Source organism: Puma concolor, chromosome A2, assembly GCF_028749965.1.
Source record: "Puma concolor isolate L17-30 chromosome A2, mPumCon1.1.hap2, whole genome shotgun sequence".
Classification (NCBI taxonomy): domain Eukaryota; kingdom Metazoa; phylum Chordata; class Mammalia; order Carnivora; family Felidae; genus Puma; species Puma concolor.
Window position 1 is genome coordinate 23,922,014 of NC_141668.1, and position 23,515 is coordinate 23,945,528.

At 39.3% G+C, this 23,515-nt stretch overlaps 1 protein-coding gene across 6 annotated transcripts in view; it reads right to left on the bottom strand.

Moving 5' to 3' along the window:
- The window catches only part of NRF1 (nuclear respiratory factor 1), a 145,618-nt gene that overhangs the window by 51,922 nt on the left and 70,181 nt on the right, over positions 1-23,515 (bottom strand). For all 6 annotated transcript variants that reach the window (XM_086690386.1, XM_086690368.1, XM_086690349.1 and 3 more), the window contains exon 5: positions 12,729-12,869. In XM_086690386.1, the coding sequence (XP_086546512.1) occupies positions 12,729-12,869 (141 nt within the window). The remainder of the gene's footprint in view (positions 1-12,728; positions 12,870-23,515) is intronic.

Here is a 23,515-nt window from a genome sequence, read left to right on the forward strand (position 1 = left end):
TTGAACCCACAAACAGTGAGATCACTACCTGAGCCAAAACCAAGAGTCAGACATCCAACCGACTGAACCACCCAGGCACCCGCCTCTTCAAATTCAATGAAAAAACCAATGTTCTGAAATGGTTTTCTAATACTAAACACAGTGATGTACGGAAAGACATTTATCCTTAGTTCTTCAAGGTGGGTATGGTGAAAAAATGCAGAAGAGGCAGAAGAATGAGTTTGTAAGTATCTGTGTAAATATGGTTGAAGAAGAGAAATAAAGAATGCTAGAATCAAAAAGCGACCATCTAGACCAATTCCATGCCTTTAGGAAGGGAGCTATTACTCACATGCCCCAATACATAGATAGTGCAGGTGATTTGTTCTGCGGGATCTTCAAGCATTAAAAAAATTTTTTTTCCTTTTTTAATATTTATTTTTGAAAGACAGAGCACGAGCCAGGGAGGGCCAGAGAGAGAGGGAGAAACAGAATCTGAAACAGTCTCCAGGCTCTGAGCTGTCAGCACAGAGCCTGACGTGGGGCTCGAACTCACAAACCATGAGATCATGATCTGAGCTGAAGTCAGACGCTTAACTGACAGAGTCACCCAGGCGACCCTGAGCATTTTTTTTAAAGTGTACAAGCAGATTACTACTGGAAATTATTAGAAAATGGGACTCAGTGTAACCATAATTAGAAGAAAGAGAGAACGAGACCTAGGAAGCCTGTCAAAGATGTTCTATGTGTCAGAAACCTGGACAGGAAATGTTTCAAAGCCCTGGGAAGAAGAGAGTAGGAGAGACAAGCAACACGGTGGAGCGGGCGGGTGCGGGGGGGGGGGGGGGGGGGGGGGGAGGGGGGGATGGTTATGCCCACAGGCAAAGACTTCCATTAACAGTTAAAAAATGGGACCAGAGGGTGGGTGATGGGTATTGAGGAGGGCACCTTTTGGGATGAGCACTGGGTGTTGTATGGAAACCAATCTGACAATAAATTTCATATAAAAAAAAATAAAAAAATAAAAAATGGGACCAGAGTGCAATGTAACTGCTGGTGTACAAATTCTGATTCAGAGGCAGATTTTAGATTTTTATTAATTACCAACTGTATAAATTTGCCCACATATCAAAACAAGAGGTAAAAAGCACTTTGTACAATAAAAGTTCATTTGTCAAGTCTGTACATTTGGGGGATGAAGACTGTTCTTTGCTTTTAAATGCACAGAAATAATGTGACTTCACTGAAAAAGGCAATTTTCCATCAGACTTTTTTTAAAGTTTATTTATTTATTTTCACAGAGAGAGAGCACACACACTTGGGGCAGGGGCAGAGAGGGAGGGGGAGACAGAGAATGCCTAGCGGGCTCTGCCCTGTCAGCACAGGGCCCAATGCAGGGCTAGAACTCATGAACCATGAGACCATGACTTGCGCTGAAATCCAGAGTCTGACTCCTAACTGAGACACCCAGGCGCCCCCATCAGGCTGTTTTTATAATGTCCCAAATAAACAGTGCTAAGGCTAAAGGGACTATCAATAAGAGAAAATGAACTGTTCAGTACAGAAAGAGTTAAATGATTTCTTTCCAGAATTCAGCACTGTGTTCTCATTACCAGTTGGATTAATTACTGGTCCTGGAGAGTTTTGGAAACCCAAGCTACTCAATGTGCTTGTTAAGAAAGGTTTGTCTTTAATCCCCAGGGGAGATAATCAATAGGATCAGCAAAGGTAAAGCCTACCCTCCCAGGCTGTCCTTTAATTGGACAAGCTTTCCCAGCCTCCCATTCTGATTCAGGGTTCTAAATGGATTTAAAGTGCCTAGCTTGGTCAGTGAACTCACCCCAAACCAGCAAAGAGTGGAGAGGACCACTCCTTCCAGGGCACATTCAGCAAAGAAAAAACATGCCAAATTCCTGCCAGTGGCAGTCAAAAGTAAAGATTATGTGGAAACCACAGAGGGTTTTTAAAAAGATTCTCTAAAATTCTAAAAAGTTTAATCTATCCAAAATGAAATAACAATCCTTACTATGTTAGAAATTTTCCCCTTATAAATCTGCCGTCCAGCAACACATTACCCTTACACATTCCCAAATGCCTGCCTACTCTTTGCTCAGCTTGTACCCGAGTCTAGGATTTTTGAGGCTCCTGGTGTTTACTTTGATTCAGTTACCAAGAAAAGACCTCGCAAATTAAAATGTTTGCCAACTCCCCCTTTTCGCAAAAGAGTATACATAATAAATTTCGGGAAATGCGGCTTCATTATTTTAATTTAAAATCATGACCCTCCAGGTTGACAGACTCAATTATATTCAGATGGATATTTAAAGGGCATTAGAGGGGCGCCTGGGTGGCTCAGTCGGCTAAGCGTCCGACTTCGGCTCAGGTCATGATCTCACGGTCCGTGAGTTCGAGCCCCGCGTCGGGCTGGCTCTGTGCTGACAGCTCAGAGCCTGGAGCCTGTTTCAGATTCTGTGTCTTCCTCTCTCTCTGACCTCCCCCATTCATGCTCTGTCTCTCTCTGTCTCAAAAGTAAATAAACGTTAAAAAAAAAAAATTGAAAAAAAAAGAAAACATCTTTCCTTAAAAAAAAAATAAGTAAGTAAAAAATAAAGGGCATTAGAAAGCAAAAGCAAAGATTTTTTTGCTCACTATCTGGAATTATTTGTACCACTGACCTCTGTTCACAGAGACAGTGGAAGTGGCTTTCCTTGTTAGAAACGCCAGTCCTATATCCCTGTTCCCTAGTAGCACCAGCAGAAACAGCAGCTTCTTTTAATCTCATTTCTCCATAAAACACAGTCCCATAGAAACAGGGGAAGAACAAGTTGGAAGGAAGAAGAAGTTCAGAGAACACAAGTCAATGAACACACTCATTTCAAGACTCTTCTCTCAGCCCAACCCTTCTGCTCTGTCTCCACATCCCATCAACCTACCAAATTGTCTCCCTCACATTCATCAAAATGCTCTTAAAATTCTACCTTCTCTTTGAAGGAGTCTCAGATTGGTCCGTTTCTGCTACCTCATCCCAGCTGTACTCTTTTGTACAAAAAAACTGATATAACACAGTCCTTTTTTCCATCCACCTTCCCCAATCCAGTCACCTGTCAGAAGCAGAACATCCTTCCTTATAGGCCAATCTATACATTTACATGAACATATGATGGAAGAGCACAGTTTTATGTGATGAAATGAAACACAAACAGTACCATATTGTACATGGTTTACTACAACTCACTTTTCCCCCTCAACGTGCTGTCACAGAGATCCTCTCATGGCAGTGCAACTAGAATAACCCCACTTTTAAAAAGTAGCTGCCTAGCGTCCACGATACAGACTTTGCCCTTTTATTTAACCGTTCTCCTGCTGATGAACATTTAGGTTATTTACGGGCCTCGTAAAATGTTTCTTTGTGCACATGTGTATTTCTCTAGTAGCAAAGTGAAATTGCTGCTTAGAAGGTACATGCATTTAACATTTTAACAGACACTGCCAAACTGTCCTCCAAAAAGTTGGCCAATCCCGCTCTGATCAACAGTACACAACAATACCCATTTTTTCACACCATCCTTCACATTTATTAGCGAGCTTTCTTATTTTGACTCATCGAATGTGGGGGAAATGGTAATCATTTTAATTTTCATTACTAGTGAGGTTGAGAATCTTTTCATACGTTCACTGATTATCCTCTCTTTTGTGAACTGTTTAGGATGCTTTGCTTATTTTTCAAATCATCTCTTTCTTATTAATCTGAAGGATATATTAATCTGTTCTGGATATTAATACTTTGCCATATAATTTGCAAATATTTTTCGCTAGTCTAGTTGTATCCTGCACATGGAATTTATATGCCTACTCCCTTTTATTAGTATTCCTAATTATACCACTATTCTTTTACTCTACTCAAAATATGCTATGTTCTACTTAAGAATTCGATCTATCTATCTATAGATAGATAGATAGATAGATAGATAGATAGATATGTATTTTTTTGGTAATGTTTATTTATCTTTTGAGATAGAGTCAGAGTGAGAACAGGGGAGGAACAGAGAAAGAGGGAGACACAGAATCTGAAGCGGGCTCCAGGCTGAACTGTCAGCACAGAGCCCAACACGGGACTCAAACCCATGAACCATGAGATCATGACCTGAGCCAAAGTCAAACGCTTAACCAACTGAGCTACCCAGGTGCCCCAAGAATTCAATATTTCTGTTACCAATAATTTTGTCATTCTCTTAATTTCATCCTGCCTATCTAACATTTACCAAATGTGTAGTGGCATCGTATACATAAACATTTTTTGATAATTTAGTAGGAAAAGCCTACTCTGCATATAGGTTTTGACATTACAGGAAGGAGAAGCAGTTTGCAAATTATCTACAACAGTGGTTCTCAACATTGGCTGCACAGTGGAATCGCCTTTAAACACTATACATGCCTGGATCTCACCCCCAAAGATTCTGATTTAATTGGTCTGGAGTATGGCCTAGGTACTAGGATTATAAGTTCTCTGGATGATTCTACTATGTGGTCAAGTTTAAAGACCACTTTACTAAAATAATCCTTTCTGTCATAAAATATACGTAACAAAATTTATCATTTAAATATGTACAATTCAGGGGCATTAAGCACATTCAGAATGCTGTATTATTTGCGGAACTTATTCATCATCCCAAACAGAAACTCTGCATGCACTAAGCACTAACTCCCCAGCCTCTTGATTCTACTTTCTGTCTCTATGAATTTGTCCATTCTAGGTAAGTCATATAAGTGGAATCAACATAGTATTTGTCTTTTGTGTCTGGCTTATTTCACATAGCATAATGTTTCCATTCTTTGGGCAGGAAAGACCAAACCTATGCTTTTTCAAAACAATACTCAAAAAACCTAAACGAATGAATATTTTCTAGGTAAAGCATGTCAAAACCTGTGAATAACTTCTTCTTAATGAAGCAGTCACTAGGCTGAATGTTTCTGAAGGCTTTTCCTGAAAACTGGTGAAGAATTACTATCCCATTGCATCATCACTCCAAGGGAATATTAAAGCAACACAGACTGCCCCAGTGAGAGTAAGAGGAGGACAGTAAGTTCAAGTGAGGAAAGGGAAAGGACAAGAGAAAAAGCAGTGGGGTTTTTAAAAGCGTAATTATTATACAATATTTATATTAGTTTCAGGTGTACAACATATTGGTTTGACAATTCTATACATTACGCAATGCTCACCAAAATTACTGTAGTCACCATCTGTTACCATATGATGTTACTGCAACATTATTGACTACATTCCCTATGCCGTTTCATCTCCATGACTTATTTTATAGTTAGAAGTTTGTACCTCCTGATGCCTTGTATCTATTTGCCCATCCCCCTACTCACCTCCCCTCTGTCAACCACCAGTTTGTTCTCCATATTTAAGAGTCTGTTTGTTTTGTTTTTTTTTAGATTCCACATAGAAGTGAAATCATAGGGTATTTTTCTTTCTCAGTCTGACTTATTTCACTTAGCGTAATACCCTGTAGGCGCATCCATGTTGTTGCAAAAGGCAAGATCTCATTCTTTATTATGGCTGAGTAATATTCCATTGTATATATACGTCCTCTTCCTTATCCATTCATCTATGGATGGACACTTGGGCTGCTTCTGGCTATTGTAAATCTGGCTATTGTAAATAATGCTGCAATTAACACAGAGATGCATATATCTCTCTGAATGAATGTTTTTGTTTTCTTTGGGTAAATACCCAGTAGTGGAATTACTGGATCACATGATATTTCTACTTTTTAATTTTTTGAGAAATTCCCATTGTTTTCCACACTGGCTGCAATGTACATTTCCACCAATAGTGCACAAGGTGGTCTGTTTTCTCCACATTCCTACCAACACTTCCTATTTCTTGTCTTTTTGTTGATACTAGCCATTCTGAGAGGTGTGAGGGGATATCTCATTGTGGTTTTGATTTGCATTTCCCTGATGATGAGTGATGTTGAACATCTTTTCATGTGTCTGTTGGCCACTTATATGTCTTCTTTGGAAAAATGTCTATTTAGGTCCTTTGACCATTTTTTTTTTTAATTGGATTCTTTGGGTTTTTTGGTATTGAGTTGTGTAACTTCATTATGTATTTTAGATATTAACCCCTTAACACACACATCATTTGCAAATATCTTCTCACATTCAATAGGCTGCCTTTTTGTTTTGTTGATGATTTCCTTTGCTGGGCAAAGTACTTTTATTCTGGCATAGTCCCAGTAGTTTATTTTTTCTTTGTTTTCCTTGCTTAGAAAGACATATACATAAATATGTTGCTAAGGTGATGTCCAAGAGATTACTGCCTATGTTCTCTTCTACGAGTTTTCTGGTTTCAGGTCTCACATTTAGGTCTTTAATCCATTTTGAGTTTATTTTTGTGTAAGGGTGAAAGAAAGTAGTCCAGTTTCATTCTTTTGCATGTAGCTGTCCAATTTTCCCAGCACCATTTTTCCCATTTTATATTTTCCCCATTTTATATTCTTGCCTCTGTGGTCATAGATTAATTGACCATATAAAGGTGGATTTATCTCTGGGCTCTTTATTCTATTGATCTATGTACCTATTTTTGTGCCAGTACCATACTATTCTGATTACTACAGCTTTGTGGTATATCTTGAAATCCGGGATTGTGATACCTCTAGCTGTGTTCTTCTTACTCAAGACTGCTTTGGCTATTTGGGGTCTTTTGTGGTGCTACAGAAATTTTAGGATTATTTGTTCTAATTTTGTGAAAAAATGCTATTGGAATTTTGATAGGGATTTCAGTGAATCTGTAGATTGCTTTGGGCAGTATGGATATTTCAACATTATTAATTAATTCTTCTAATCCATGAGCATAGAATGTCTTTCCATTTGTTTGTGTTCTCTTCAGTTTCTTTCATCAGTGTTTTATACTTTTCAGAGTACACATCTTTTACCTCCTTGGTTAAGTTTATTCCTAAGTATTTTATTCTTTTTGGTGCAATTGTAAATGGACCTGTTTTCTTAATTTCTCTTTCTGCTTTGTTATTAGTGTACAGAAATGCAATAAATTTCTGTATATTAATTTTGTATCCTGCAACTTTACTGAATTCATCTATCAGTTCTAATAGTTTTTTGGTGGAGTATTTAGGGTTTCTATAGATAGTATCATGTCATCTGCAAATATTAACAGTTTTATACTTCTTCCTTACCAATTTGGATGCCTTTTATTTCTTTTTCTTGTCTGAGTGTTGTGGTTAAGACTTCCAGAATTATGCTGAATAAAAGTGGCGAGAGTGGACAGCCGTGTCTTCTTCCTGATCTTAGAGAAAAAGCTCTCAGTTTTTCCCCACTCAGTATAATGTTAGCTGTGGGTTTTTTATATATGGGCTTTATCATGTTGAGGTATGTTCCCTCTAAAACCACTTTGTTGAGAGTTTTTTATCATGAGTGGATGTTGTATTTTGTCAACTACATTTTCTGCATCTCATGAGATGACCATATGGTTTTTAACCTTTCTCTTGTTAATGTGATGTATCACACTGATTGAATGTCAATACTGAACCACTCTTGCATCCCCAGAATAAATAACATTTGATCATGGGAATGATTTTTTTTTTTTTTTTGTATTGTTGAATTCAAATTGCTAATATGTTGTTCAGGACTTTTGCACCTATGTCCATCAGAGCTACTGGCCTGTAGTTTTCTTTTTTGGAGGGTCTTTTTCTGGTTTTGGTATCATAGCAACACTGGTCTCATAGAATTAATTTGAAAATTTCACTTCCTTCTCTTTTTTTGCAATAGTTTGAGAAGAATAGGTATTAACTCTTAGGTATTAACTCTTCTTTATTTTTTTATTTAAAAAATTTTATTTATTTATTTTGAGAGAGAGAGAGAGACAGAGAGAGAGAGAGAGACTAGGACAGGGGCAGAGAGACAGTGAGAGAGAATCCCAAGCGGGCTCTGCATTGTCAGGACAGAGCCCGATGCGGGGCTCAAACTCACGAACCCTGAGATCATGACCTGAGCTGAAGTTGGACACTTAACTGACTGAGCCATTGAGGCAACCCTCTTCTTTAATTTTTTTTTAAATTTTGTTTTGAATGTTTATTCATTTTTGAGAGACAGAGAGTGACAGACCGTGAGTGGGGGAGGGGCAGACAGAGAGGAAGACACTGTATCTGAAGCAGGCTCCAGGCTCTGAGCTGTCAGCACAGAGCCCAATGCAGGGATTGAACTCACAAACTGGGATCATGACCTGAGCCAGTCAACGCTTAACCAATAAGCCACCCAGGCGCCCCAAGAAATCCTTTTAAAACAGTAAATGTTCAGTGTAGATGAGCTGAAATACTCAACCTGAGTGATGATTACAATATAGTTTTATATAAAGAGAGACAGAGAAAGCACTGGCAATATGGACTCAACCATTCATTCTATTTCTGTTACTAGCTTGCTTCATAAATTGCTTCCTCTCTTTATGCCTCAATTTTTCAATATATTGTCACCTGTATTGTCCCACTTCATTGCCGAGCCAAATAAAAATTCCAGATTCACTAACCTTCTGTAGGTGAAAAATGGGTGAGAAATGGTATGTTCAGGTTATTCAAAAGTTAATATAGTTTGTATATAGTATTAATAATTGGTAATAATATCTTTGTGTGATGCTTTAGTTTTCAAACTACCTTCCCTATAATATTTTTTCTTCCCTTGACTCCATAAAGTAGGAGGGGATAGATAACTCTCACTTTCCAGATAATCACGGGTAATATTTTGGTTCTACAGTAAACAGATTTATCTCTCTCTAAAGTTTTATACACACACAGACACACACACACACAGGCCAAGTTTTGTGTGCATGTTTAAACAAATGAAATTGATTAATTCAATTATACATTCCCTGAAAAAAAAACTAGCCCTTCCCAAAGAAACACAAAATGAAGTGCTAAACAAAGTACTGAATAAAGCACTCAAATTAGAGTACATAAGAAATGTTATTTTACAAGCAATTAAAACAATTGGAACCCTCTATCCCACAGCAATAGAGAGCAAGCCAGCATTTTTAGTGTCTAATATTTCATTGGATAATAAACTTCTAGTCTCGTTTGGGAGCTCTTCTTCTTACATGTAAACACTAAACATCACTACTATAATTTATTCAACCACATTGTTCCCAGATTTTCCTATTATAAACAATGCCACAAACATACATCTTTGCTCACTTAGAGGGCATGACATACACGTGTTATGTCTTGATATGCACTACCAACCTGCTTTCTGGAAAGATCGTACCACTGCACATTTCTATTGACAGTGTGTTAAAATGCGCACATTCCCATTCCTTTTCCTTTGGAGGTCTGGCTTGAAATAACACCCTGTTTTTCTGCCATTAATAGTGAAAAATCTTAGGATCAATTACAAAAATGGTAACTGGCTCACATTAAGAACAAGTATCTGAGAAAAAATAATAATAATAAAAAAAAAGGTTCCAAGGAGAAAACCTGGGAACCAAATATTCAGAAATTCCCATTTAATTAGGAGCTGGAGTTTTCATTGCCCTGCTCACTTGTCACCATCTGTTTGTTTTGTTTTGTTATGTATTATTTTTTAGTCATGATCTGTGATAAGAAGGGAAAAAAAGGAATGTAGGATGATAAAGAAAATGCACGCCGCCAACAAAGTACCAGCTTCCCTCGGATCCATCATTACACAAAGCTCTCCTGAGTGTATATTTCACAAAAATGGAAAACAACACAGTTTCAAATGTTTTACCTCCAGCATGAAAATTAAACTGTTCGTTCTGACTTCTGAGGCCATCAGCCAAGTTTTGTAATTATCAGTGATATTATTGTGGATTGATATTAATCATTTCATATAACCAAAACCTCAGATTATTTCAATCTAACACATCAAATGTGACAAAGAAAAAAAAATGCCCATCACAGGAGAGGACATAGTGCCTCACATACCTAATACAGTATTCTTTTTTTTAAAGTTTATTTATTTTGAGGGAGAGAACACATGCGTGCATGCAAGCGGGGTGGGCAGGGGGTGGGGCAGAGAGAGAAGGAGAGAATCCCAAGCAGGCTCTATGCTGTCAGGGCAGAGCCCGACGTGGGGCTCCATCTTACAAACCATGACACCAGGACCTGGGCCGAAATCAAGATTTGGACGCTTAACTGACTGAGATACCCAGATGCCTCCTGACATAGTATTCTTAAGCAGAAGCTTAGTCAGTTTTACATATACTTTATATGTGAGACACAGAGTAGATTCTTTTCTTTTTAATGTTTATTTATTTATTTTGAGGGAGAGAGCAAGCAGGGGAGGGTCAGAGAGAGGGGGAGAGAGAAAATCCCCCCAAAGCTCTGCTCTGTCAGCAAAGAGCCTGACACAGGGCTTAATCTCACAGTCTGTGAGATCATGGCCTGAGCCAATATCAAGAGTCAGATGCTTAACTGACTGAGCCACCCAGGTGCCCCCAGAGTAGACTCTTTATATCAATCAGGTAAAAAAAAATTCACCTTATGTTTTCTTTCATTACTCAGAATGGTCCTACGGACAAAATAGCAGGTATGAAGTGACAGGAAAAAAGTTTAGATAATGCTTTCCTTTTTGAACCATTATCTAGATAGTCTCCAAATGTCTGCAAAAAGACCTATGAATCCAAAAAGCAAAAGATCACAATTTAGCTTTACAAAATGTTGTACTGCTTTAGACTAAGTTGCAGGTTCAGACTCAGCAAGCAAAGAAGTGCCACCTCCCAAGTAGCAGCATCGATGTCTGCAGCCAGTGAACACCCCGCTCGGAAGACTTGCAATCCGGGTACCTACCACATGGGATTCGTTTTACTCTGACCCTTAGGTCATTTACTGAACAAATACTATTATTTAGAATTTAGATGTTATCTAGGTGCTGCGAGCTGCAGTGGACAGCAGTAAAGGATAGAAAGTAAATCCCGGCTCTGAAATTCTAGCTGGAAAGACGGACTGCAGACAAATATAAATGCTGACGAATAAGATAGCTCCAGGGTAATCAGTGTTATAAAGACATAAAATATGGGATGCATTAGGAAGTGACTTGGTAGCAAAGAGAAAGCTCCATTAGATGGCATAATCAAGAAAGGCTTGTTTCAGGAGGTGATGTCTGAGCCAGACTTTGAATAAGGTAAGGTTAAGCAGGCAATGATGTGGGAAAACAGTGTTTCAGGCAGAGGAAACAGCAGAAGTGAAAGACTGGCCTGGAGCGTTTGAGAAAAAAAGGCCAGTGTGGCCAGAGCACAGTGACTGAGAGGGAAAATGAAGAATGAAGTTGGAAGAGGCTGGATTCTCAGATTATACAGGGCCTCAGAGGCCACAGCAGAGTCTGAATTTGATTCTAGGAATAGTGGGAAGCCATTAAGGAGCTTAAACAAGAGAGTGATGAGAGCCGATTTAAGTTTTCAAAAAAATCTCTGGTGGCTCTGTGAAGTACAGACGGCAGCCGAGCAGGAACAGCAACCAGGAGAGCGACAGAACTGATGAGCTGAAATAGTCTCCATGGGAGAGATACTCGGTTTGGGTGAGGGTGGTAATGGCAACTAAGAAGAACAGGCAGGTTTAGGGGACATCTCAGAGCTGAACTGACATGACTTGCTAATGAATCACGTTGCAAGCAAGGGCAAAACAGGGAAACGAAGGGTTGCTCCTATGCCAGCACTTGAGCAACCAGACAGATGGTGGTGCTGTTAACTGATGGGGTCGGGGGGGGGGGGGCAGTGATAGGGGGAACTGAGGGTTGGGCGATGAAAGGTCCTGTCTGGGGCACACTGGGCACTGGAGATCAAACAGGGGTATAAGCTGGGCTATAAACAGCATATAGAGGAGACATAAAGCCCACAGGACAGGATGAGACCACCTGGAAAGAAACTAAAGATACGGACATGCCAATATCGATCAGGTGAGAACAGGAAGAAGAGTCAGCAGAAGAGCTGAGCGGGAGCACCGTGAGGTAGGAGGGTATTCAGGAGAGTATGGGGTCAGAAACAGAGAACATTTTAAGAAGGAAGGAATAATCAACTGTGTTAAATGTTGCTGGAAGACACTGAATAAGATAAGGAAAGAAAACTCACAACTGGATTTAGCAAGAGAGGAGTATATTAATAAAGAAATACGGTGGGAAAATGTCACAAAAGGGCATTTGATCTTGATCAAGCTATCACTTTCAAAGCTAAGATATGTAAAACAGACCATCTCAGCAAAATTCCTGAGGTATGCTGATTTATCAGGCCAAGTCCATTTTGACTTCCCTTGTCAAAGAAAGAGGAGAGAACAATGACTCAGGAGGGCGTCCTTCTGAGTTTTCCATACTTATTCCCCAGAGAGGGGAGCCTTGGTGACAGCATGGCGGTATTCAGATTTACATGGAAAGAGGAGCAGCTCAGCCCCAAAGAATAACAGTTTATCTGCCTGCTTGATGGTGATTCATCAAAGTCCTAACAGTCACCTGTCCAAACCAACTCCAAGCCAAGTTTCTTTAATCTAATGGCCCAAGTGAAAGAAAAGAGCTGTCAACCAAGGAGGAGACCACGTCCATGCTCTCTGGGTGGGAGCATTCTTCCAACACTACATTCTCTTCCCCAAGGCTGTCACCGCCTCACTGTCAGACTCCAGCCTGCGTCTCTCTCTGCTGGTGTCACCGAGCACAAAACTGAGAAATGAGATCTGAGGCCCGCCCACACCTGGGCCACTCGCTTTTCTGTCTCCTCCTCACGGCCCGCCCCTTACCTGGGTCATTTTGTCCACAGAGACTGGAATTCCGTCGATGGTGAGAGGGGGCAGCTCCGAGTTAACCTCCTGTGGTGCAGGGGCGTGTTCCGCCAGGGCAGACTCCAGGTCTTCCAGGATCATGCTCTTGTACTTACGCACCTGCAGGGAATTAAGGGCAGAAATAAACAAGATGCCCGACAGCCAGGGAGGGTTGGTGCCAAGCAACCGGAAGGTGGGTAGGGCCGCCCCCCTCAACCACAGCAGAGTCCTAAGCACAAACACTTCTACAACTAGCAGATAAAAATACCCGATGGCCCCAAAGACATCACACCGTACAGAGTTCAGTGAAAAGATGATGAAACTACAGGTAATAACAGCAGAAAGGAGCCAGTGGGAAGTTTTACAGAAACACTGCTTCTCAGTTAAAATCACGTTTTCTCCACCAACACTGGCACCATCACCTGTTGCAGATCTAATAGGAATGGAATTCTTTATTCTGTGTTGCCCAGGCCCTCTGATAAAACCTAGCTGTGGCAGTTCATCACCAAAATCACTTCCAAGATCATCAAGGACTTGCATCTCTAAAACTCTAAGCAACCTATCTGAAACTGCTGCTACCTTTCTGCAAGGCCAGACTACGCAACAGGTGATTCAGTGCTTGAGAGGCTGGGCTGAAAGTGTCTGAGATAAAAACAAGAAGCATATACTGTAGTTGTATGTCAAAGGTGCCACTGTCACTATAAGGCTCAGGGCCAAAAGAGAGCCCTGCAGGTCATGCCTTCCTCGTTTCTGGTAGTCCCTGGTGACAGAGGTCAACTTCAAATCCACGGTGTCTCTGTAGCTCAGACATGTGGGTCTGAACCAGATGTCATTGTTCTGACTCCTTTCCTTCTGCTACCAGTGAAAGGTCTCTCCAAAGACAGAGAACTTAACAGCAGCACATTTGTACATACACACATTCTTCCATGATGGGCACAAATAGTAGGCAGACACAGGACCCCACAACCACCAATAACGGGTGCATTCACTTACAAGGACACCGGGCGAGGGGGGGGGAGATAAGGACACCTTCGTGGATAACACGAAAGCCAGGGAATTTTGGAAATGTGACAAGGTGAGGCAGGAAATTAACTTGTTTTCAGGGCTCACGCCATTATCTTAGGAAATAAGGGAAGAGAAAATGAGGTATCCCAGAAATTAGGATAATGTTTGAGTCCTGGGTTTTCTACTCCAGACTGGACTCTCAATCAGGACAAGTTTTCTTGTAAGTATCTCATTATGAGGGCTAAAAAAAAGAAAGATTCTCATACTCCACCTCAAGCCTGTGGAAAACTAAAAATCATCATTGGCTATGAAGTACAACTTTGGCAGTTACAGAACCTTCCAAATAGGTCAACAATGAAGGGGATGACAGAAAAATTGTATAAAGGCGTAGAATCGTTATCATCCTAGAGATTCAGTTTTATCCTGGTTTCTAACAAAAAAAGAAAGCTTGAAAAATCATTGCCAACACGTATTTATTATAACAAAAGCAGCTGGTGTTGCCATGACCACTTAAGGATTTATATGTTCTGCTTTCTAGGTTTCTGTATCTGATGTAGAGCATTTACACTACCAGCCCACAGAAAAACTCAATCTTATTAGCCTAAGTTCTGGTCTTTGAACTTTAATGTATTAGGTTAAATCATTATATTAGTATGCAGGTCCATAGTAAGGATATATATAAATATATTTATTTATAAAAATAAATTTCACTGTGCTGGCAATACCTGGCATTCAAAGACAGGAAATCATTAGATTATTACTATTACATTATTAGCTAGTTTCAAACAATTTTTGTCATTTTTATGGGTCAGTAAAATTCTAGGAATTTATAACCAGGCATTTTGCTAAACTTATCAGTGCCATATAACTCCTTAAAAATATCTTGAGTATCAAAAAAAAAAAAAAAAAAATTGTTGGTAGAGCATTCCTCCAAGTAATTTACAACAAAACTTCAGCTGTGACCACAGTATTTTTAAGGTTGCTCAGTAAAGTTTCCCAGAATTATCAAGCTAGTGCTTTAATTCTATCACCTCTGAAATGCGTATTTTTTCATATTTAAATGTCCTCTGAAATTGGGATACCTCTTTTTTAAAATTGTTGAGATAGACAGAGTGTGAGCAGGCAAGGGGCAGAAAGGGGGAGACAGAATCTGAAGCAGGCTCTAGGCTCTGAGCTGTCAACACAGAGCCTCACATGGGGCTTGAACCCATGAACCACGAGATCATGAACTAAGCCCTAGTCGGACGCTTAATCAACTGAGCCGCCCAGGTATCCCTGAAATTGGGATACATCTTAAAACTGCTGTGGATGAGGCAACCTGGGGCACAGTTGTCACTTCCTGCACATATGAACATGGCTGTTATCCCTGGGAGCAATACAATCCCTTGCCTTTTCAATCAACAAACCATTGAGCAACATTTGAGAAAGAATGTGAGTCTTGGTTATAGTTGGATAATCTCCCCAGTGATATTTCTGGTAAGATCAAGAAGCCCCAGCATCAAACTTGTTGCAGCTTGGAGACAACAGCAGAGCACTTTCTTTTTCTTTTCTTTTTTTTTTCAGAGCACTTTCTAAAGACATGCAGCACCACCCATATGCTCTTGATGGCACCGAGGACAATATCACATGAAATGTCACAGCCAATGATGTCTTTGAAACAAGAAGTCATTCAGAAGCACTGAGCTGTGAAAGTGAGGACATTTTAGGAGTATCAATTTATTTCACTTTCATTTTCCTTTTTATGTATTATATAAAAATGCAATGTGATTAAAATCTATGTCTAAATAAGCTTGAAAAAGTTCTTTCAATAAACATAAAATAAAAATTCTAAGTGATAAGCACTGTGCCAGAGTTTGTCAATGTTTTTTCTTTCTTCATGGTAAATAAATAATGGTGCATCTTATAACTGCTGATGTCATAGATATGATGAAATAGAGGTTTGTTTTTCCAACTTCTATCCTCTATTTCAAAAACCATAGCTTAAGCCTTTATTACTTCATACCAACGTCACTGTCAACTAACTGGTTTTACAAAGTTAAAAACCACTTAAAAACAAAATCATCTGGTCTGTCTACCAATCTCTCTTCCCCCAATTCATCCTATTGACCAATGACATTTAAAATATCTGAGCCCAGGGTGCCTGGCTGGCTCAGTTAGTAGAGCATGTGACTCTTGATCTCAGGGTTGTGAGTTCAAACTTATGTTGGGTATAGAGATTCCTTTAAAAAAAAAAAAAAAGTATTAAAAAAAAAATCTCAGCCCCTTTGGGACTATATGAAAATAAGTAAGTTTCTGAAACACTGAATATGATTTACTGATCACTTACCAGGTGCCAAGCACTGCATATATTATCTCAATTAATCTTCACACAATTCTATAAGGAAAATTGTAGTATACCCATTGTACAGCTAAGAAAAACAAGGCTTAATGAACTTAAGTAACTTCCCCAAATCATATAGCTAGTATAACAGTAATATACGTATAAACCAAACTAATTTTTATCTAGCTCCAAAGCCTGTATGTTCAGCCACTTAGCTATCATTTCTTTTTTTCTCAAAACCATCTCTACAGCTCCCCACTTCTCACAGGATGAAGGCCAAACTCTCAGTCCAGCATTTCAACCTTTCTAATCATTCCCTACTTTTCCACTGGGGCCACCAGATAACAGTTGTGCCTGCCCAGTTCTGTAGACTATGGGGACGGCACCCTCTTAGTTGGCCAGTTTCCTCACTAACTTTTGCATCTAGCAAGTTCTTTTCTACCTCTGGGTCTTTAATTCTGCTTCCTATCCAAACATTATCCATCTTTCAAGCCCCAACCCCATTTCCACTTCTTTTAAGAAAAATCCCCAAGTGTTCTACCCATAATTCTCTTACTCCTTTTTAAATTCCTACAAACTCAAATGGTCACTTAGATTGTTATATATACTGTATACAACTAATGTGTGACATCACTGAGCACAGGGACTGGGTCTTTTATTTAACATATACTATGAAACAGTTGACATACTCAGACATGTGCAGAAGATATATTAACAAACATTCTCATAACTGCCAGAGATGGAAAGCGTTTAGGGTGTTTACAAGAGCCATTAGAGTCCTGGGCACAGAATGTGCTTGTTGAGGATTTAGGAACTGGCTGCTACAAACATAATATCAACAGGCCTTTAGTCTGGTTGAAAAAACCGTCCCCGACAAAAATACCATAGTTCTGTATACCTGAAGCTTTTCTGGAGAAAAGACAAGTCTTCAGGAAGGTCCCATGGAAGATTAAAAAAATTTTTTTTTTTATCTAGGAGCTCCTCTAAAATGAAAAATATATTGCCATCTCAGGTAAACAAAAGGATGCCCCAGTGCAGAGCTGCCCTCAGACCCGTGATCCTGAAGCACACCTGGCGTGGAGCCAGGCCAGACTCTGGCCCATGAAGTTATGTTGGCTTCACCCTGTTCTCTCTCCAGCCCCAATGTTAGCCTCTTTCCTCCCCCGCCTCAGTCCAGATTCCTAATTTTCCCCTCGCCCCCGGATCCCTAGTTTTGGACCTTGAAACCTCAAAGGACTTGGATGGAATTCTTATCTCCTCCTACTTTGTACCTAACAGTGTTAGTTATTTGTTAAGTACGTAGATAAATGAAGACTTTTTACTTTACTTTTTTTTTACTTTACTATTTTTAAACATTTTAATTCCAGTAAACATATAGTGTTATACTAGTTTCAGGCGTACAATATAGTGATTCACCAGTTCTACACATTACTCAGTGCTCATCATGGTAAGTGTACTCTTAATCCCCTTACCTGCTTCGCCCATCCACTCCACCCCCCTCTGGTAATCATCCGTTTGTTCTCTAAAGTTAAGAGTCTGCTTTTTGGTTTCTCTCTTTTTTTTCTTTGTTCATTTGTTTTGCTTCTTAAATTCCACATATGAGTGAAACTATAAGGTATTTTTACTTTACTATTTTTTAAATATGCTTCCACATTTCCTAACTCAAAGCTATTTTTAAAAACCTATACAAAAAAGTGAATGACTGAGAACAAGAAATCATGACCAACTCCAGGGCTCACCCATCTACTGGGAAAGAGGAATTAAAGACAGAAGAATGATTTCAAAGAAGCTGGTGACAACCCCAGAGCTACCTTTTGCCTCTGTGACTATGACTAATTTCTGTACCTGTAGAACTGGTTAGTCATAGCCAGTGTGTCCCCATCTAACTGCTATGGATTATTTTTTTTTAATTTTTTTTAATGTTTATTTATTTTTGAAGGAAAGAGAGACAGTGTGGGCCGGGGGGGTGGGGGTGGGGGTGGGGATGGGCAGAGAGAGAGAGGGAGACACAGAATCTGAAGCAGGCTCCAGGCTCTGAGCTGTCAGCACAGAGCCTGACGCAGGGCTCGAACCCACAAGCCATGAGATCATGACCTGAGCCGAAGTCAGATGCTCAACTGACTGAGCCACTCAGGCACCCACTGCTATGGATTATTAACTCTGAGAAAAGAGCTACATCTCCAGAGACGCTTGAAGTTCTTCTAAAAATGGATAGAAATTCTCTCTCTGTTCCTCAACAAAATATTTCTGGGCCTATTCCTACTACACCTATAAAAGTATGGGATATGGCAGTAAGCCAAGAGAATGCCCTCAGGGCACAGCAACTTAAAAAATCTACCATTTGCCAATGCTTCTCATGCCAGCTCTCTCTAAACATATATGGGGGATGATAATCAACTTTAATTAATTTCTACTGCTCCCCAGTGAGGTAGGTATTATCTTACATGAGGACACCGAGCAACATATAGGAAAAATCCATGTGCGGAACTATACAAAAAAATCAAAGCTTAAAAACAGATTTCACAAATGTGGAGTTATAGTTATATATGCCCACTCTAGCTTAATACCAACCCATTGGCAAAACTGGACGAGCTTGTCTAAATGTTAATAATGCTATGTTTTACTATGGGAGCCACACCTTCACTTAAGAAGGATATCAAAAAGGGTCAAAACACTCAATGGAGCTGCTCTGGAGGTCTTTTAACTTGTTTTTTGTTTTAAAAAGCTGAGGCTTAAGAAGACAAAGGTTTTAAACTGCAGAGAACATTAGATCTGAAAGTCTAGATCCCAAGCGACGTAGAGAAGCCTTGAGCTTCTGGATAGGGAAATCTCGTTCTACATCATAGTCGAAGGCTCTTTCTGAGAGTTTAGCTGGTTTTATTTCACTATCCCACATTACAAGTATAGACATGGCATATGTGACTTCTGAACCCGGCAGCTCCCCCATCCAGCCAGCCATCAAACAAATATTTATTAGTCATCTCCTGTATGTGAGGCACTGTGCTAAGGAAGGGCTGTGGACAAAATGGAAAGCAAAATCAGTCACAGTGTCCCATTATTGTGTATATTCCTGTTTAGTGGAGAGGACAAACAAAAAATAATCACAAAAATAAATGTACAATTACAAGCCAGGAAAAGTACTATAAAGAAGGACACAAGCTAACTTTGTAGGTCTTTACTTCCCAAGGTCTCAATTGAGATCCAACGTAGGATTAGAGCCTAGAAACCAAATCTGCATTGCTGAGTGCTGCCGAATGTTTAAGACGCTTTTTTTCATGCAACAAATATTACCGAGCAACTACTCGTGGCAGGGGGAACGTGCGGCACTGGGAGCACAATGGAGAACAAAGTAGACCCAGCCCCTCCTGTCTTGGGGTTCACAATCTAGCTGGGGACAGACACTGGTCAAATAATCACACAAATATGAGTGCATCTGTAGGACGTAGGCGGAGGTGCGGTGAGAGCCTTGGCTAGAATGAGGGGCTGTGACTTATGCAGGAGGTGAGAGAAGGCTTCGCAGAAGAAGTGTCGACTGAACTGAATTCTTAAGTACAAGTCAGAGTTATAAGGTGAGGAAGGAGGTCAGAAAGAGAGCAAATTGGAGTTAAGAGCATACACAAATGCTCTGTGGAGGGATGACACACTTTGTGCAAAGGAGTGAGCGGACACTCTTGTGGCTGGAGTGGAGAGAAGCTGGGGAGGGGGGAAGATATGGCTAGAGGTGGAGGAGAGTCACGCAAAGGCCTCCTGCGGAAAGGGAACTGGATGGACACCAGAGTTGGTAGCCAGGCTTATGGCAATGGAAAGAGAGAAAATTGGGCAAATTTGAGAGCTATTTAGGAAATGGAGAACAAAATAATGGGTATGGGGAAGAGAGGAGAGAGGGAGGTGCCAGAAATGGCTCTATGTTTCTGCCTTGCATAACTGGATGAGGGACAGACACTGAAATAGACATAAGAATTTTTTTTTGGTGGAGGAGAAGATTTAAGTTTATAGTTTTGCTCAAGTTGAAGTGCTATTAAGATATCTAGGAGGAGATTTTTCTCTTTCCTGTTCTATTTCAGTGACAATCTTTTGGGAAGTATTTTTGATAATGTCTGTTTTCTGTTATTTGTATCTTTAATGTATATAGAAATAACTTTTCTTTCTTTTTTAAAAACTGCATACAAACATATGGGCATATAGATGGAATTTCACTTTTTTTTTTAAGATTTTATTTTTTTTTAAATTTTTAAAAATGTTTTTATTTATTTTGGAGACAAAGAGAGACAGAGCATGAGCAGGGGAGGGGCAGAGACAGAGGGAGACACAGAATCCAAAGGAGGCTCCAGGCTCTGAGCTGTCAGCACAGAGTCTGACGCGGGGCTCGAACTCACAGACCGTGAGATCATGACCTGAGCTGAAGTCGGACGCTTAACCGACTGAGCCACCCAGTCGCCCCTTTAAGATTTTATTTTTAAGTAATCTCTACATGCAGCGTGGGACTTGAACCCACAACCCTGAGATGAAGTGTCACATGCTCTACCTACTAAGCCAGCCAGGTGCCTCCAAAATTTCACTTCCATGTCCTACTATCTTTCACCCCATCACTCACTCACCCTCAAGGTGCCCTGATGGCCTCCCTTCTTGTTTCTGCGGGTGTGACCAAGAAGAGGGAAAGGAGGAGTGACTTCTGGTGTTCATTACCACCACCAGAAAAATGCGCTTTAAACTGTCTCCTTTCCTCCCCAGAAAGAAGCAGGTAGTAGCTACAGTGGGTATTTGCTTTATAACAACCATCCTGACCTTTCTTTCACAGGACTGTGGAGAACTGAAAGGTAGCTCTGTTCCCTTTTAGAAGAAGAGGCAAGGACTAAGGAAATGAGATTAAATTTGAAACCCCATATTTAATGCCCTAGACAAACCTATGGAAGATGTAATACTCCATCACCTTGAACCCAAATCCCAACAGTGGCTCTATTATACAGAAGTTGGGGAATCTTAGGCAAATCACTTAGCCTCTCTGGTCTAGTATTCTCTTGCAAAATGAAAATAATAATATCCCTACACCTCCAGGTTATTGCCAGAATTACTGAGACTATGTATACTTCAAAGTTTTTTTAATAGTTTTTATAAAAAATGATACAAATGTTAGTAACTTTACTAACCACATATTTGCTACACTATACAAATGCTTTAAAATTAAATCTGCATTTTATACATGTTTATGGAACATAAACATGTATAAAATGCAGATTTAATTTTAAAGTAGGACCAGACTCTGTATGGTTCCATAACCTGCTTTGTTCATTTAATACAACATCACCATTTGAAAATGTTAAGAGAAAGATCTATGTCATCATATTTAATGGCAGGATAGCAGTCCTATCTCTGGATGGGCCATCAATTTAATCCCTTATCTTTAAACATTTAGGTTATTCTCAAATTTGAAAAAAATATTATAAAGAGTACAGTGACTAATGTACATACATCTTTGCCCACTTAACCAATTATTTCCTTAAGATAAAATTTCAAAAGGAAGCTGGGTTAAAAAGTGTACATTTGGGCACTTTTTATACCACTTGCCAATCTGCCCTGTAGAAAATTACACAGTTTAAACTGTCTGAGATACCAACATTGCAAGATGTACATCTTTTTCACGTTTGCCATTCCCAGGCCATGTAAAATGGCTTCCTGTTTTAATTCCCATTTCTTTGAAAATTTTGGGTTTGTTAGACATTTGTATTTCCTCCTTCTGTTTATGTCTTTTTCTCTTTTGTCTTTGGGTGTTTGAAAATAGAATTTTAAATGAAAAATTTAAATATCCAGGAAGATGTAAAGAACAGTAAATAAGTGCTTCTACCCTCACCACCCAGATTCAATAATTGTCAATATTTTGGCATAATTACTTTATCTTCCATCTGTACATATACATACACATGCAATGTTTCTAGGGCTAACCACTTAAAGTATATTTTAAACACTTCTAAATACTTTAGCATGCATCCTGGAAATATAAGGGCATTTTCATACATAACTATAATACAATGATCACATCCTACAGAAATAACAGAATTCCTTAATATCACCTAATAGCTAATCCATATTCAAACCTATCTTTGGGTCTTTGTTATTCATCTGTTCATATTTTTATTGACTTTTGAGAGCTCTTTATATATTAAGAATATTAATCATTAGTTCACTACTTACTGTGTGATCTTGAACAAATTACTTAAGCTCTCAAACCCTCAAATTGCTACATCTGTAAAGCACAAATAACAACAGATATATATATAATATATATATATTACGGTTATTGTGATGATTAAGTAAAAATCATAAATATAAAGTACTCAGCAGAAAACAGGCATGTTAAAAATACTCAATAAATTATAATTGCTATTAATTTGAAAACATTTTTTCCAGTTTGTTGTGAGCCATTTAATTTTATTTACAGTGCTTTGCTATACACCCCAATTGTAGGCAAGGAGGTAATATGGGCAGAACGCTGAAAAATATTTACAAAACATTTTAACATCAACTATTAAAGGCCTTGTAAAGTTTCCAATCCCCCCCCCCTTTTTTTTTTAACATTTATTTATTTCTTTGAGACAGAGAGAGACAGAGCATGAATGGGGGAGGGTCAGAGAGAGATGGAGACACAGAATCCGAAGCAGGCTCCAGGCTCCGAGCTGTCAGCACAGAGCCCGACGCGGGGCTCAAACTCACAGACCGTGAGATCGTGACCTGAGCCGAAGTTGGACACTCAACTGACTGAGCTATCCAGGCGCCCCTCCAATCCCCTTTTAACAAGCTCTTAAAATAACAGACAGTCTTGAATCTGAAATCCATATTCCAAAACTGAACAGCCCTACTAAATTTTAATTTTCCTAGAGTTCTCAGCAGCTTCCAGCTAGAAAAGCAAAAAGGAAGATTAAGGATGGCTTCAGGCAGGACAAAATGCAAATATCGGTTTTAAAATTATTAAATGAGATTATACATACAAAGTGCTTATAACATACCTACAGTATAGTTACACCTACAGTATATATGCCACAGTAAGCACTCAATAAATGTTAGACATTATAAAATCTAAATCATTTCCTTAACTTTTATTAACAAGAGATTATGTGTAATACATTGCATACTGAATATGGTAAACAATGGCTCTAATTATTTAATACCACTTTCTATACCAGTGTATAGTAAGATTAAGGAATATCCTGCACCTTGCAAGTCAACAGAGGTCACCCAAAATAATCGGAGCATAGTGTTTCCTTTGAGGGACAGAGTTTAATTACTTTTTCAATTTTGTACATATTTATTGTTCTACTGAGGTTTAGGTATATTTTAGTGATTTTACTTTTTACTAACTTACCCACTTAGTTGAGATTTTTAATTTAGAAGAACAGAATTAACGCACAGAATTTCCTTACAATTTTCAATCTATTCGTATCTGCAG